This window comes from Morus notabilis, unplaced genomic scaffold (genome assembly GCF_000414095.1).
Source record: "Morus notabilis unplaced genomic scaffold, ASM41409v2 Scaffold485, whole genome shotgun sequence".
Classification (NCBI taxonomy): domain Eukaryota; kingdom Viridiplantae; phylum Streptophyta; class Magnoliopsida; order Rosales; family Moraceae; genus Morus; species Morus notabilis.
In genome coordinates this window covers 541,656-555,719 of record NW_010364290.1, presented here as the reverse complement: position 1 = coordinate 555,719, position 14,064 = coordinate 541,656, and the positions used below count along the sequence as shown (strand labels likewise).

General features: G+C 35.1%; 2 protein-coding genes across 3 annotated transcripts; one reads left to right on the top strand and one right to left on the bottom strand.

The window, feature by feature from the left end:
- The first annotated feature begins 2,348 nt into the window (after window positions 1-2,348).
- On the top strand, window positions 2,349-8,172 carry LOC21408210 (amino acid permease 6). The gene is made up of 7 exons (XM_010106238.2): window positions 2,349-2,576; window positions 2,704-2,937; window positions 3,316-3,409; window positions 3,560-3,774; window positions 4,084-4,226; window positions 7,085-7,312; window positions 7,422-8,172. The coding sequence occupies exons 1-7, from the start codon at window positions 2,459-2,461 to the stop codon at window positions 7,842-7,844; spliced, it is 1,455 nt and encodes a 484-aa protein (XP_010104540.1). The 5' UTR covers window positions 2,349-2,458; the 3' UTR covers window positions 7,845-8,172.
- Window positions 8,173-9,254: 1,082 nt separating this feature from the next.
- LOC21408209 (KH domain-containing protein HEN4) lies at window positions 9,255-13,640 on the bottom strand. Of its 2 annotated transcripts, XM_024170851.1 has the most exons (9): window positions 13,508-13,640; window positions 13,275-13,361; window positions 12,313-13,049; window positions 11,500-11,892; window positions 11,095-11,349; window positions 10,536-10,871; window positions 10,159-10,235; window positions 9,968-10,079; window positions 9,255-9,595 (listed from the first exon to the last, which is right to left on the bottom strand). In XM_024170851.1, the coding sequence occupies exons 3-9, from the start codon at window positions 13,021-13,023 to the stop codon at window positions 9,452-9,454; spliced, it is 2,028 nt and encodes a 675-aa protein (XP_024026619.1). In that variant the 5' UTR covers window positions 13,024-13,049; window positions 13,275-13,361; window positions 13,508-13,640; the 3' UTR covers window positions 9,255-9,451. The 2 variants fall into 2 exon arrangements, with proteins under 2 accessions (XP_024026619.1, XP_010104539.1); XM_010106237.2 differs by lacking the exon at window positions 13,275-13,361.
- Between the last annotated feature and the right edge of the window lie 424 nt (window positions 13,641-14,064).

The window sequence follows — 14,064 nt, the reverse complement described above, 5'->3', positions numbered from 1 at the left end:
AAAACATAAAAAAGCTTGCGTTGTAACCTCATAGGTACAAAGGGGTACAAAGGCTTTAGTATTATTGATCAGACTATTTCAAGTCCGTACAAAAGCTGCAAAGCATACTGGTTTTTGTATCTACATGTACATATATAACAATTTTTAAGGATATATAAGGTGAAAAAGGGTAAACCACTGCAAGAGAACAAAGGAAGAATTCATAACCGGTTGTATATACCGTGCAAGAAAACTTGACAAAACATATATTTCAAGGGGAAAGAAACTTTGTACTAGTATTAATGCACAATAAAACAAGAGTAACACATGGGGAGGGTAATAGACTGCATAATTTCCACAAAATGAAAGTGGGAGGGGAAAAAAATGTCATGGCGAAAAAACTTGACAAAATATACATGTCATAGGGCAGAAAACTTGTACTATAGTGTTGGAGAAAATAAAGTACGAGTAACACGTGGGGATAATTATAGACTGTATTTACTATAAAATGAATGTAGTGTGAAAAAGAAAAAGGATAATAATCCCATCACATGGGGTCTATATTAATTGTGTGAATTATCTCAAATCAGGATGAATAGAAGTGCTCGATAAAAGAAATATCGAGTGATAGTAACATTCGTGTATGTAACTTAATTTAATTGATTCTATTATACACCACTAATTATAGGAAATGGCCACACGAAACGAAAGACATATCAGAAATGATTTTTTCAAGCATCAATCCATGATTCATCTATTCCCATTATCTGAGGATGTGCACTACTAACGAGTTGTATTCAAGTTTTTGTGATTCTTTGGTTGATATAATTAAATACAAGAAGCTAGAGAGCATCACGGAAAAGGGCATAGCATCTCATAATCATTAATCATCACCACCTCTTTGGAGTCAATGAAACACAAAAGAAGGCATTGAACGAATAATCTCGTCTCGTTAATTATTTTTGTGTGCATTTCTAAGTTTGAGGTAATAGGATATTGAGAGAGTGGACATTTCCAAAAACCAATTGCCCAAGTCCAAAAAGGACCCGACCTAACTAAAGGGTGTTAGGTGGGCCCTACAAAAAAACATGACAAACGGCAGTCAGTCACTCTAAAGAGAGGATGAGGAAGAGGAAGAGGAGGATCATTTCTCTTTCTCTATCTCTTTCGCTTATAACTTATCTTTCCCAAAGAAAAATATTACACAACAAATAATAATGGTGGGTTTTCACTTTGCCACTTAAAAATCCCCAAATGGATGGACAAGACTCCAAACACTCGAACAAAGTGGGGACTAGGGGGCCGTGGACCGTGGGGTTCGAGATACACAAACCCACACACAGCCTTAACCACCATCAATGGTGCTTATCACCCGACCCACTGTCAATAATTCTTTCCCAACCAACCATCTACCCTCTAAGTCCTACACTTTTGTACGGCTTTTTAAAATATCACTAATCACAAATCATCATATATCTATTACTCATGTGCATAGATTTGACACACAATTTTATTCACCTAAAAAGTTTGTGACTAAAAGTTATTTAATTAACTGTAGTTCCACTTCCAAATTTATTGCACCACTTATTTTAATTGATTTTTGACTCCCTAAAAGTTTGGGTGAAATTCCTTACGTGTTGATAATGAAATTATCGTATATACAATGTTAGGCAGACATATGATGTTGAGCATCGTATACTATTCAATGGTAAATCCCACAATTTAAATTTGAATTCAAATCTCCCGTCTAATTTTGATATTTTAATTATTATCCAATTAATCATATCATGTCACGTCGAATAAAAAATTTAAATTATTTTTTAACTAACTCTTTTGTGCTTATCATTGAATGGTGTAGTGTGATTTAATTGGTCGAGTACTAATTAAGACACAAAAAATTAGACAAAATCCTTTAAAATTTATAAATGAATAATGTTATAGGATACCATTAGTACTTCATCATCCATTATAAAAGATAAATCAGTTTAGAGATTTACAAATAACGCCTATTTTTTATTAGTAAGAGTGCTTTATACTGATAGTGCCTTTAATTTATTTTTATTGATAAATGAAGTACCGGTCTTATATTAGTTGTAATAGCTGGCACTAATAGTGGCTCTAAAGCATTTTTCATATACAAATTGGCTGTTTATTACTTAGAACCTCCAAATTATATTCTAAGTACTCTTATTACACGGCAAAATGTGATTGGGTTGAGAGAGTTAGTAGGGTGGTGCCTCTGTATCACGCAAGTCTACCATTTTGACTTGATTCTCATACCACCATCCGGTAGGCCCCACTCTATGTTTTTCCCCCTTTATTTAATCCCAGTGTCGCCCCTCCTTTGAGCTCATTCAAATACACTCTACTCGTCTCAACCATTTCTCTCAACCAAACCAAACTCCAAACTTTTCTCTTCACACCCACACACAAGCCTGCCTCTAACACACAGGAGGTAGAAGAGAGAAAGAGCAAGAAAATGGCTAAGGAATATCAGAAGAACAGCATGTTCATAGAGCAAAACCCACAATCCGCCGTCCTCGAGAACGGCGACTTCCGCAAGAACGTCGACGAAGACGGCCGTGCCAAAAGAACCGGTATAAAAGAAAAAAGAATAGATTTTTCGCTTCTCTTTTCATGCAAATATCCCTTTTCTTTTCTGGGTTTTCCTCTTTTTCTTTTTTTGTTTCGTTAACTCTTGTTTTTGCTATGAAAAATCTGAAGGGACATGGGTAACGGCGAGTGCACACATCATAACGGCCGTGATTGGGTCGGGAGTGCTGTCTCTGGCATGGGCCAACGCGCAGTTGGGCTGGGCCGCCGGCCCAGCAGTCCTGATGGCCTTCTCTTTCATCACTTACTTCACCTCCACCCTCCTCGCCGACTGTTACCGGGCACCGGACCCCGTCACTGGCAAGCGGAACTACACCTACATGGACGCGGTCAAAGCCTATTTAGGTAAAACATATATATACATTTATATATAAATATTTACGCACACACACACATATATATATATATATAATTCCATATAGGCATATGCTACCTTATTTTTTTCTCCATATATGTACTAGTGAATCCTTATCAAAACGCGAATAAATGTTGGTTTTTTGGACCGAGTAATGACCTTTCGTTTTAATTCTTCCATGTTGGGAGTTCCGAGCATAGTAGTTACATCGGTTAAAGGAAACCACTTCCCTATACCAGAAAAAGAAAAAGAGTCAATTAATTATCTTTTAAGAAAAAATTTAAAGACAACTGAATATATTAATCAGTGGGCTTTTTATTTTATTTTATTATTTTATTTTATTTTTTATTTTTTGTGATTTTGCACAGGGGGAAGAAAAGTTCAGCTCTGTGGATTGGCGCAGTATGGAAATCTGGTTGGGATAACCGTCGGTTACACTATCACTGCCTCTATCAGTATGGTGTAAGTATTTAAGTAGTTCTGGCATGGTTTTCTTGCATTTCAACCACTTGTTACCTGTACAGAACTCTATTTACGTTATTTTGACTCTATAATTAATAACTCCTTTTTCTTTTTCTTTTTCTGTTATGTTTTTTTTTTTTCCTTTTTCAGAGCCGTGAAAAGGTCAAACTGTTTCCACAAGAACGGCCATTCTGCAAAGTGTTCCATATCAAACTACCCGTTTATGATAATATTCGGTTGTATCCAAATAGTTCTGAGTCAAATCCCAAACTTTCACGACCTCTCATGGCTCTCCATACTCGCTGCCGTCATGTCCTTTGCTTATTCCAGTATTGGCGTTGGTCTCTCCATAGCAAAAGTCATAGGTAAATAAACACACACACACACATATATGTATAATATATATATATATATATATATATATTCTCTCTCAATTATTATTATCGTTTGCTTTTATATGCTCGGAAAATCAATAGATTATGAGGGCTGTTTCTGGGCCCCTGTAGGACCTGACGTTTATTAATGAGTAGGGCTCAGCATTATCGGTGTTTATATCATTGTTTACTAAATATATATTCTCTTTGTAAATTTAAAATAGAAGCTTTGGTTTATAGTCTTAATTTCAGTTTGATTAAGGACAATTTTTTTTTTTTATTGTGGTGTTGAAAATGAAGGTGGAACACATGCAAGGACAACCTTAACCGGAGTGACAGTTGGAGTGGACGTGACGGGATCAGAAAAGGTTTGGAGGACATTCCAAGCCATCGGAGATATTGCTTTTGCTTATGCCTTTTCTACCGTTCTTATTGAAATACAGGTTAGCACAAATATCCCCATTATCTTTTTGTTTATGATAAAAAAAATATTAAAAATATTTATCTAAATTTTTATCAAATTCTCTTAAATTATATATATGTTTTATTGCATCACAAAATTGATCAGTATCTATATTGTCACCGATGAATTACGCGAGTCAAAGAGGTCTTAGTGTCTAAATTGTCCTTATTATTCGAGTCGGTTCAAATTTTAGTATGACGAATATAAAACAAACAAGCCTAAAATGAGTCATAAATTTGAGTCCTGAAGCATTCCGACTCTTTTTATATAATCCAAAAAATCATGTCCAAATCGCCCCACAATTATAGTCGGTGCACATTTGTTTCAATATAACAAATTACATGTATAACACATAGGACCAGAATATCTTCCCCATGTTACCTGAAATTCTCTCTTAATTATTAACTCTTTAGAAGAATAATATTCGAACTTCTTTTAGAATAAATTATAACATTCAAACTTTGATTGCATACCTATTAATCGTTTTCCTATATAAAATATAGTATTTTCTGAGAATAAATTCTTTAACTTTACAACGTAATTGTATTCAGCTAGTTAAATCAATTTCTTTTTTCTGTATTCTTTTTTATGCAAAAGCTTAGTTTACTAGTTTCATAGAGTCTCCTTTACTTTTTGTGTTTGCATGCAAATGTAGTCAAGTGTCGTGTCACAAAAAAGAGAAACTTTAAGATGAAAAAAGGAATGGGTTCATTGATTTAATTTCATTGATTAGCATAATATAGTATAATATACAGTATATAGATGTGTATATATATATGTATGTATGTATTCTCCTTTCCCACGCTTATGACTTATTTTTATAATGTCTAAGGGCATGTTCTTTTATCCAAAAAACTCAAAAAAAGACAACTCAATTTTTAACTTTATTTAAGTTCACGTTCTTTTAAGTTTTAATTTTATTCAATTTTACTCAATTTTATTTAAATTTTAACTTTAACTCAAATTATAACTTAAATTCAACTTAAAAATTACACTCAAATTACACTCCAGGAGACACTCCAGGAGTCTAAGCTATAATTGACCTAAAACCGATGTTCGTACCCAAAAAGGTTAACCTTCACATGGGGTGTGACCACCGCGTGTCTCTAGCTTGCATAGTCGGTTGGTGCACTAAAAAACACAACCCACACATACAAAGTGCAAAAAGCAAACAACTTTTACAAATTTTCAAACACGTGGCTTGCAGGAAAAAATACACACATTTTTTTTATTACCAAAAAACAAATATATATATATATATTGATATTAAAACAAATATATATTTATACTTTACATAACGTGCGTAAGCATGTATCGTGATGCACATGCATGTACATGGTTGATCTTTGTCTGTATAAGAAGAAAATTCTAACCCAAATAGATATAATATGTCTAATATATATATATATATATATAGTGTGTGTGTATATATATAGTAACAAGTTTGAGTAATAAACTTGTATGATTTGCGTGACTTGTGAGGTTGGAATGTGTGCCTACTTAGTAAATGTTGGCATGGCAATGCATGCCTGTTTTTGGAGGATAGTATGTAGTTTGATAGGTGTCGTAAAGTCACCAATTGCTTGTGCATCAATAAGAGATTAGTTTAAAGCTAGCTCTAGCTTCTACTAATTGGTGTAATTTTGTTTGTTTGTATAATAATTATGTGGTTTAATTAAATTAACTCTAGCTATTATTTTGTTTGTTTGTTTGTGTAGTAATTATGTGGCTTATTATAGTTATTTAATGTTGTGGGGTCGATCTTCTAGTCTTGGCCAGCGACTATGCTATATAGAGCAAGTTGCCAATTGGGGGAGTGATTTGAAATCCGTCCTTAAATTATTTTCCAGAGCGAAAAAAATAATAATACTACTTAAGAAAAGAAAGAAAGAAATAAAATAAATAAAACTGTGGAACCCACTTGTCAGTTCTGTCGTGATTGTTAAGCATGCAGGACTATCGAACGAGATAGGTGATATGATAGCTTGAAAGGAAAAAAAAAAAAAAAAAACAAAGCACGATCACATGAAGAAATCGTTTTTTAGTTTTATTTTTTAAAGAAATTATAATAAATCAAAAAGGATATTATCATTGACTCATCGCAAATAATCTGTTGTGAGGTTTTGGTAACTTAACTGGTTTGCGAAAACGAAAGCAGTGAAAAGCACATATATACTTAGAATGTTTCTCAGGGAATTTCTTGAAAGAAAATGAAAACAAAAGGAACAAAACAGAAGGCTGAAAACCTAGTTGTTTTTATACTGGTATTTTCTCTTTCACGATGTAGAAAACAAACGGCTTAGAGTCTCCCATTAAGATTCCGAATGGACCACCAAAAGTGGACCAGAAGTCCAAAATTTGGGCCACTGAAGATGTTGGACTTTTCGAAAAGGAGATGGGGATTCTTTTGCCTTTTCTTCTCGTCCATCCTTTGTTTTCTTTTAAATCGTTATTATAATTTCTCTTTACATGCAACTCTTAGCAAATCTCCCATCAAATTTTCCTCCCTCTTCACGATTCGTCACATCTTTTAAAGTTTGTCACTTTATTGAATAATCAACACCTGTTACTTGGACCCCCTCCTCGACACTTACCTAAAACTAAAAATAATTGATAAGATAAAATTAATCATAAAATATATTAAAAAAAAAAACAGTTTTAAACTGTCAAGATCTTTATCAAATAATAAATAATGTCTGCTATTAGCGGTGATTATCATAATGCACATCTAAGTAATAGTTAGTGATAAATAGTACTATTGATAGGTAATTTGGTACAAATAAATCACATATAATGATTGTTTTGTGTTTGTCCTTATGGTTAAGCTGTTGATTGCAGGATACATTGAGAGCAAGTCCCCCGGAGAACAAATCCATGAAAAAAGCAACTTTTACTGGCATAGCGACTACCACGACGTTCTACGTCCTGTGTGGTTGCGTTGGCTATGCAGCATTTGGAAATAATGCACCTGGAAACTTCCTCACTGGATTCGGATTCTACGAACCCTTTTGGCTAATCGATTTCGCAAATGTCTGCATCGCCATTCATCTCATCGGTGCCTATCAGGTAAGCTTATTTAGATTCTTCAATTTTGTTTCCCACTTTTGTGCATTGTTTCCCAAGGCTTGTGCGTGGAAAAGAAAGATTGTGCATTGACATCATTTGCCCTTGGCAGGTCTTCTCCCAACCCATATACGGAGTTGTGGAAAGGTATTGCTCAAACCGCTTGTCGGAGAACAAGTTCATAACAAGCGAGTACGCTGTTAACATTCCGTTCCATGGTGCTTATTACGTCAGCCCTTTCAAGGTGGTGTGGAGAACCGCCTACGTTATATTGACGACAGTGATAGCTATGATTTTCCCTTTCTTCAATGACTTCTTGGGTCTCCTCGGGGCAGCCTCGTTTTGGCCGTTGACCGTTTACTTCCCTATCGAAATGCACATTGCTCAGACCAAAACCCCCAAGTACTCCTTCAGGTGGACCATGCTCAAGACCTTGAGTTGGGCATGTTTGGTAGTGTCAATTGTGGCTGCTGCTGGTTCTGTTCAAGGATTGGCCACAGATGTTAAGACATATAAGCCCTTCAAGACACAATAATCCTTTGCCATATAGCTTTTAGTGGGTCCCCAGCATTTGTGTGATAGATTTCCTCTTTTCTTTAACCATAAAAAGATATTTTACCTGCAAGTCTGTACGTCATCTTTGCTGCCAAATGTTTGTAAGGTCTTTTAGACTGGCTGAATATTTACAATATATTCATCTGAAGGAGCAAAAGAAACAAGGCTAAATGGAAGTTTCTTCAATAAGGTTACAGACACCATGGCTTTTGTGATTTGTTTACCGTTTTAACTCCTCAAGCATCTAGTAAATTCATGCTTGATAAGTTCGGACAAAGTAAACAAAATGTGACAAGGTATTTTCTTTCCTTATCTGAGTGAGAATTAAAATCTCTTGTAAAATTTTCACTTTGATAATGTCGAAGGAATTCCACGCCTAAGTATTTGGAAAAAAAAAATATATATATATATATATATGTATATATTTTTCATTTGTTACAGTAGATGAAGATACATTATTTAAGAGAGAAAATCCCTGAGAGCGGAAGGTAGTTAACTGTGAAACGTTGACTACCAAAAATAAGTATTTGTCCTTTCCCATATCTATATATAGGTCACTATCTTAAATTAGGTTCAATAATAGAACAGATACATACAATTTACAACTTACAGACAGATCATCTCAGCAAAAATTAAAAAAAATAAATAAATAAATAAAAGGCAACTTGCACAGGTCCAACAGAGCAAGACCCAACATATATATATATATATATATATATATATATTGTGTGTGTGTGTGTGTGTGTGTGTGTGTATAAATAAACAAATTTACAAGCACCATAAACCCGTTTGAGCAATCCTTGAGCTTTTCCTAGTAGCAATCTGCTCCATGGAAGACCACTTTTGATGTCTAAATTCTATGATGCTGCTTTATTATGACAAAATAGTAAAAGACCATAAGAGAATCTTATTATTATATGAGGTGTGGTATTTCCTCTCTTATAATAATTCAAGCCCCGTCAGAGTAATTCTTGATATAGCAGGTACATAGCAAACTCTTCTCAGGATGTAATGGTGTACTGAAGACATAGTGAACTTGAGTGAATTGTCCGAGTTATCCTTCCCAACACTTTTTTTCTTTGGTTAAGAAACTCCAAAAATTCTTGGATACCACTTGAAGCTCGAGAGCTTCAAAACTCTTGGATAAAGTTCTTATCTTTCACGAAAAGTTATCATCACATAGCTGCATTTTAATCTACAATCTTAAAAAGTGTCTCACTTTACTTCTTGACCAGCCATTTATGTTAAAACTCTATACAGAAGTTGTCGATCCGACTATTTTAACCACCATTTGTTCGAGTATCAAGCTAGCTTCAACTTATATACTCAACCAACATCCTGCCAATTTTAATTGCAATACAAAATGCACAGAAGCGCAGGAAGAAAAAGAAAGTTAAAAACGAGATCTTTTAAACAGAAAGTTAACAAAGTAGAGGATTTACCTCTTAAAGTGACCTGGAAAAACTCATAACACCAGTATTGCGACACAAGCTACATTGTGTGCTACAAGGCACTTAAATTAAATATGCCCCATTCTAAATGCCCTAAGGGAAATAGTTACACAAGTATTACCTGAATTGAAAAATATCAGGTAGACTCAGTCTCACTCATCACAAATGCCTGAATCAGACTTTGTGCCGCATTAGTTTGTTCGGGTGTTCCAGCTATGATTATCACAGTTTCCACCGCTCCAGGTTTAGGTTCCGTTATTGTAATTTTTGCATCAGAAATCTGAAAAAGAGTGTCATGTTAGGTTTGCTAAAGCTGTTTAACAAAGTTAATTTTTTTTCTTTTTCTTTTTGGTTTGGGGATGGAATTTGATAAAACTTCCATTAAGAATAGGATTTTTCAAGAGAAACGACTTTCCAGATGCAATGAAATCAAGATATGTAATGGATGCTCATTTTTTTTTTATTTTTTTTTTATTTTTAGGGGCAGGGGATTCGAACTCAAGAACACAACTTTAAAGTGAGTGTGGAATTACTGCTAGGCCAAGTCTACAACCACATCTTAGTCGTAATTTATACTTCTGCTTAAATTGAGTATTTTGTGCTCATTTTGTTGAATTATATGGACAAATACAATAAAAGAATAAGAATGTACCTGACGAATTTGTTTCAAACATTCACCATCTTCTCCATAAATTGCAGGAACAACTGAACGAGGAACTACAACTTCAACAGTGGTGCTACTAATTATGGGTGGTTGGTTGCCTCTACAGGAACAAATCAGAAGCAATAACAATTCAAGACTGGAACCAAATGAAAAGTTCCACAAAAGTACAATGCACTTACCCTACAAATCCAGGGGCCCTTCTTTGTGGAACTTCAGCAAAGTCTGGCAAGCCAGGACCGCCACCTTCAAGAAATCCCTGTGAACCAGATTTTAGAATATTAATAAACTAGCATCTAATCGTCGCTTAATCAATAACAATATGCTTTTGCCAAGAAAAATTATAGTATAACACGGAGCATTTTATACTAGAGGATAGCAAAGTAAAAGAAGAGTCACAAAAGGCACTCAGCATATAAGAAGAGAGTCACAAAAGGCACTCAGCATACGTTGATGGAAATTTGGCACCAAAAGCACTCAAGAAACCACAACTTTATTTATACAAACAACTGGTAGGAAAAGATTTTGGCACTTGAAGCATGAGATTATAAGTAAATACCTGAGGACCCCAATGTCTTCTTTCAGATATATGAGTGGGGCCACCGAATCTATGGATACCATGCATAAAAGGGGGACGGTCATCATGAGGGTGAAAACCACCATGCGGAGGGAGGACACCGATGTCATTGAACTTGTGAAAAGGAGGCCCAAAATGTGGATACATTCCCGGCGGTGAGGGTTCCCTCCTTCCTAAAAACGGTAGGAATGGAGGCGGATCCAAAAATGCAGGAGTGGGATAATTCATGGAAGGGAATGCATCACGGAAAAAATGATGTTGCAACCTGGTGGTGATTTGTACCAAAGCATCTTGAACTGCTTCAAATTCACCATTTATCTAATTTAAAAGAAAAGCATAGCAAAAGTCACAGTGAGAAGGTGCAAGATATTGCGCCAAGGGAATTACTCAAACTCAGATATAAAATCAATATATATATATATATATATAATGCTCTTATTATTGAACCCTAAAAAAATGTTATTGAAAAGAAATGATAGCCTTAAATAAGATGTATAAACCCATCAAGTTCAAAGAAACAGATACGCCAAATGAAACATACCTGAACCACTTCTTCATCTTCTGAAGCACACTTCGGAATTTGATCCTTCCCCAATACACGGATATGCGCCCTAGATAACTTCCTCATTTCAGCTATGACTGAACCGCCCTTGCCAAGAAGACAACCAATCTGACTAGAGGAAACAAGAAGTCTCGCTGTCACACTTTGCTCCTTGCTATCAGGTACAGCCCAGACTATTCTATTTTGCACACGAAGAACTGCATCTTGCACAGCTGATATCCTATCATTTGGATGCTGCAGAAGTTTATTTATTATCAGCATTTCCAAAGAAAACAGTCCCTTTTACTAAACATAAATGACAAGAAGTTTCTTGAGAAGGAAAATGCTAAAAATATATTTGTATGAGAACCTATAATATCCAGAAAAATCAGAATCAAAACATACCACAGGACCAGATACAACAATAACACGATCCTCAGAATCAGACGTGCCTTCCATAACTTTAATCTCACAACCAGTGTCCGGCTGAACTGTCTTTATTATTGTTCCACCCTTTCCAATTATACCACCTACTCTATCAGCGTGACATAATAAGCGAAAGGTCAATATTTCTTGTGAAGGCCTCATTCGACCATGGATACCACCTTCGTGAAATTTAGGGATCAAGGGGGGAGCAGTAACTGATGGGAATGCTTCAGGTCTGGGATGAGGTTGACCCTGTGACTGCGATGATGGCCCTGTACGATTAGCAGGGAAAGATTCACGTCCACGAATTCCCAAAAGCTGCAGTGAGATGGCTTGAAGAGCTTTTCTAACTGCATGAACTTCCCCTGTAATCTGCAGCAAAATCATAAAATGTAACAACCATATAGAATATAGTCAACTAGGAATATCTCATCTCAAATTTTATAGATTGAGCCTTCTAGACTCTAGTGACCTTCCTGATCTGATCGAGAAAAGCAAAGAAGCGACATGAAAATATAAAGTTGAGTCACCAAAGTACTGAACCCATTAAAATAGACCAATAACCATGTATCAACATCATGACTGACTGCTTTTTTTTTCTTTTTTCTTTTTTTTTGGCTCCCACTTTACACAAGAAATGAAACCACCAGGATTCGAACCCTGATGGACATACACACTCTCACTCACCCAACCACTTGAGCTAGCCTCAAGTGGCACCGACTACTACATACATCAGTTGGCAGTAATTGTGATTCTGTGGTGCATTTAAAACATCCCTACATCAAATCTTACCTGAACTAATTCATCCACAACTGACGCACACGGAGGAAGTTTGTCCCTGGGAAGAATCCGAATCTGTGCCCCGCTTTCCAACGCCATTTGCTTGATCACACTGCCACCCTTTCCTAAAATGCATCCCACTTGAGTTGAAAGCACAAGTAACCTCAAAACCATAATTGAAGACTTTTTTCTTTCTCCATCCCCACCATCTGTGTCCGTTTTCCCCTCAACCATTTTGTCAAAAAAGAGCATCAGAGCCATCTGCAATGATGCAGATGGAACCACATTTTCAGATTTCGAATTTTCGACAGCAACAGATTCCTTATCATCAGCATTCTCTCCCTTTTCCTTTGTTTCATCATGTTTTTCATCCACATTTTCCTCTTTACCATCACCCTCCTTACTCTGCTCTGTAGGAGCTTCATTTTCTTTATCAAAACAAATGGTAATAACTACCTCATCACAACCAGGAATAGTTTCCTTAACTCCGACTGTTGCACCAGTTTCTTCCCTAATTTTTGATATGATCAATCCATCTTTTCCAATGGCACTATCAGTCTTCGATGACGGACACAGTACACGAAACTCGGAACAGCTAGGAGAAGATTTCAAAGGTTTATTCTGTGAAAACGAACCGTTTGACTTCTGCAACTTTCCCTTCCCATCCGGCTCCGAAACGTTGCCATCGTTTTGCCTCTTTGAAGTTGTCAATGAAGCAGACATTTCTATGTACACCACAACTTTTTTCGCTGAAATTTAGACGAAATTAATAACAAAATAGATTAACTCCGGAAAAAGAAGGAAAATCAATCTGTTGCAAAACAATATAAACCACCATTTCTTTGAGGTCAATTTCATATACGTAGTCATAACACACGAATCTAGAAACATAAAAAACCTAAATTAGAAGCAATAAAAGTTCAGAATTCGCCAACTTTTCATAGTTCGCGACGAGAATGAAAATGATAGCCTACATTTACTCGTTATCCAATGCAAATACTTGACTTGAGATGAAATCAGCTTTTTCAAGCATCCAAAGCACCGCAATCTTAGCCCTGGCACTATAAATTTTCATAAATTTTACTTCAATTTCTGAGAAACCAAACGCAACATAAAAGCTGTGTATGTATACATGATTATACTCATGAGAAGTAATTCACGGACAGGAAAAGGATTGAAAGTAGAAAATTCAAAATTAACTACTCACAGATTTGCGATAAGCAGAGCGAACCGACCTCTTGTGGTCTCAATGAAGCAATTTAGGTAGAAAAATGGCGTTGAACTTGATGTCTTGATGACGCAAAACTAAACCTAGGAGTTTTGTTTTGAAGGAGGAACAAGAAAAAAAAAAACAAAACAAAACGAGTATTTACTGAATTTCTAAAAGTGTTTCTTTGAAGGAAAATAATAGAGTAAGATAATATTGTTCAGACTAAGAAAAAAAATATTATTTTAACAATGTATTAATTTATGAATTAACAATTATTTTATTAATTTAAGAAGAGTTTTATATTTTAATAATTTGTACTATTTCGGTACATTTATTATTTTTTATCAAAATTTTTATATGGGTTATAAATAAAAAAAAAGTAGTGAATGTAGTCAGATTTAATATGTTTACATGTAGAATTTCAAAAGTTATTATGTATATAATAAATGTAATATATATATGTAAATAAAAAGTCCGATTAACGTAATTATATTGTACATATAATGTTAATAAGTATGTACATGGACATAAAATTGATGTACGCATCTTTTAAA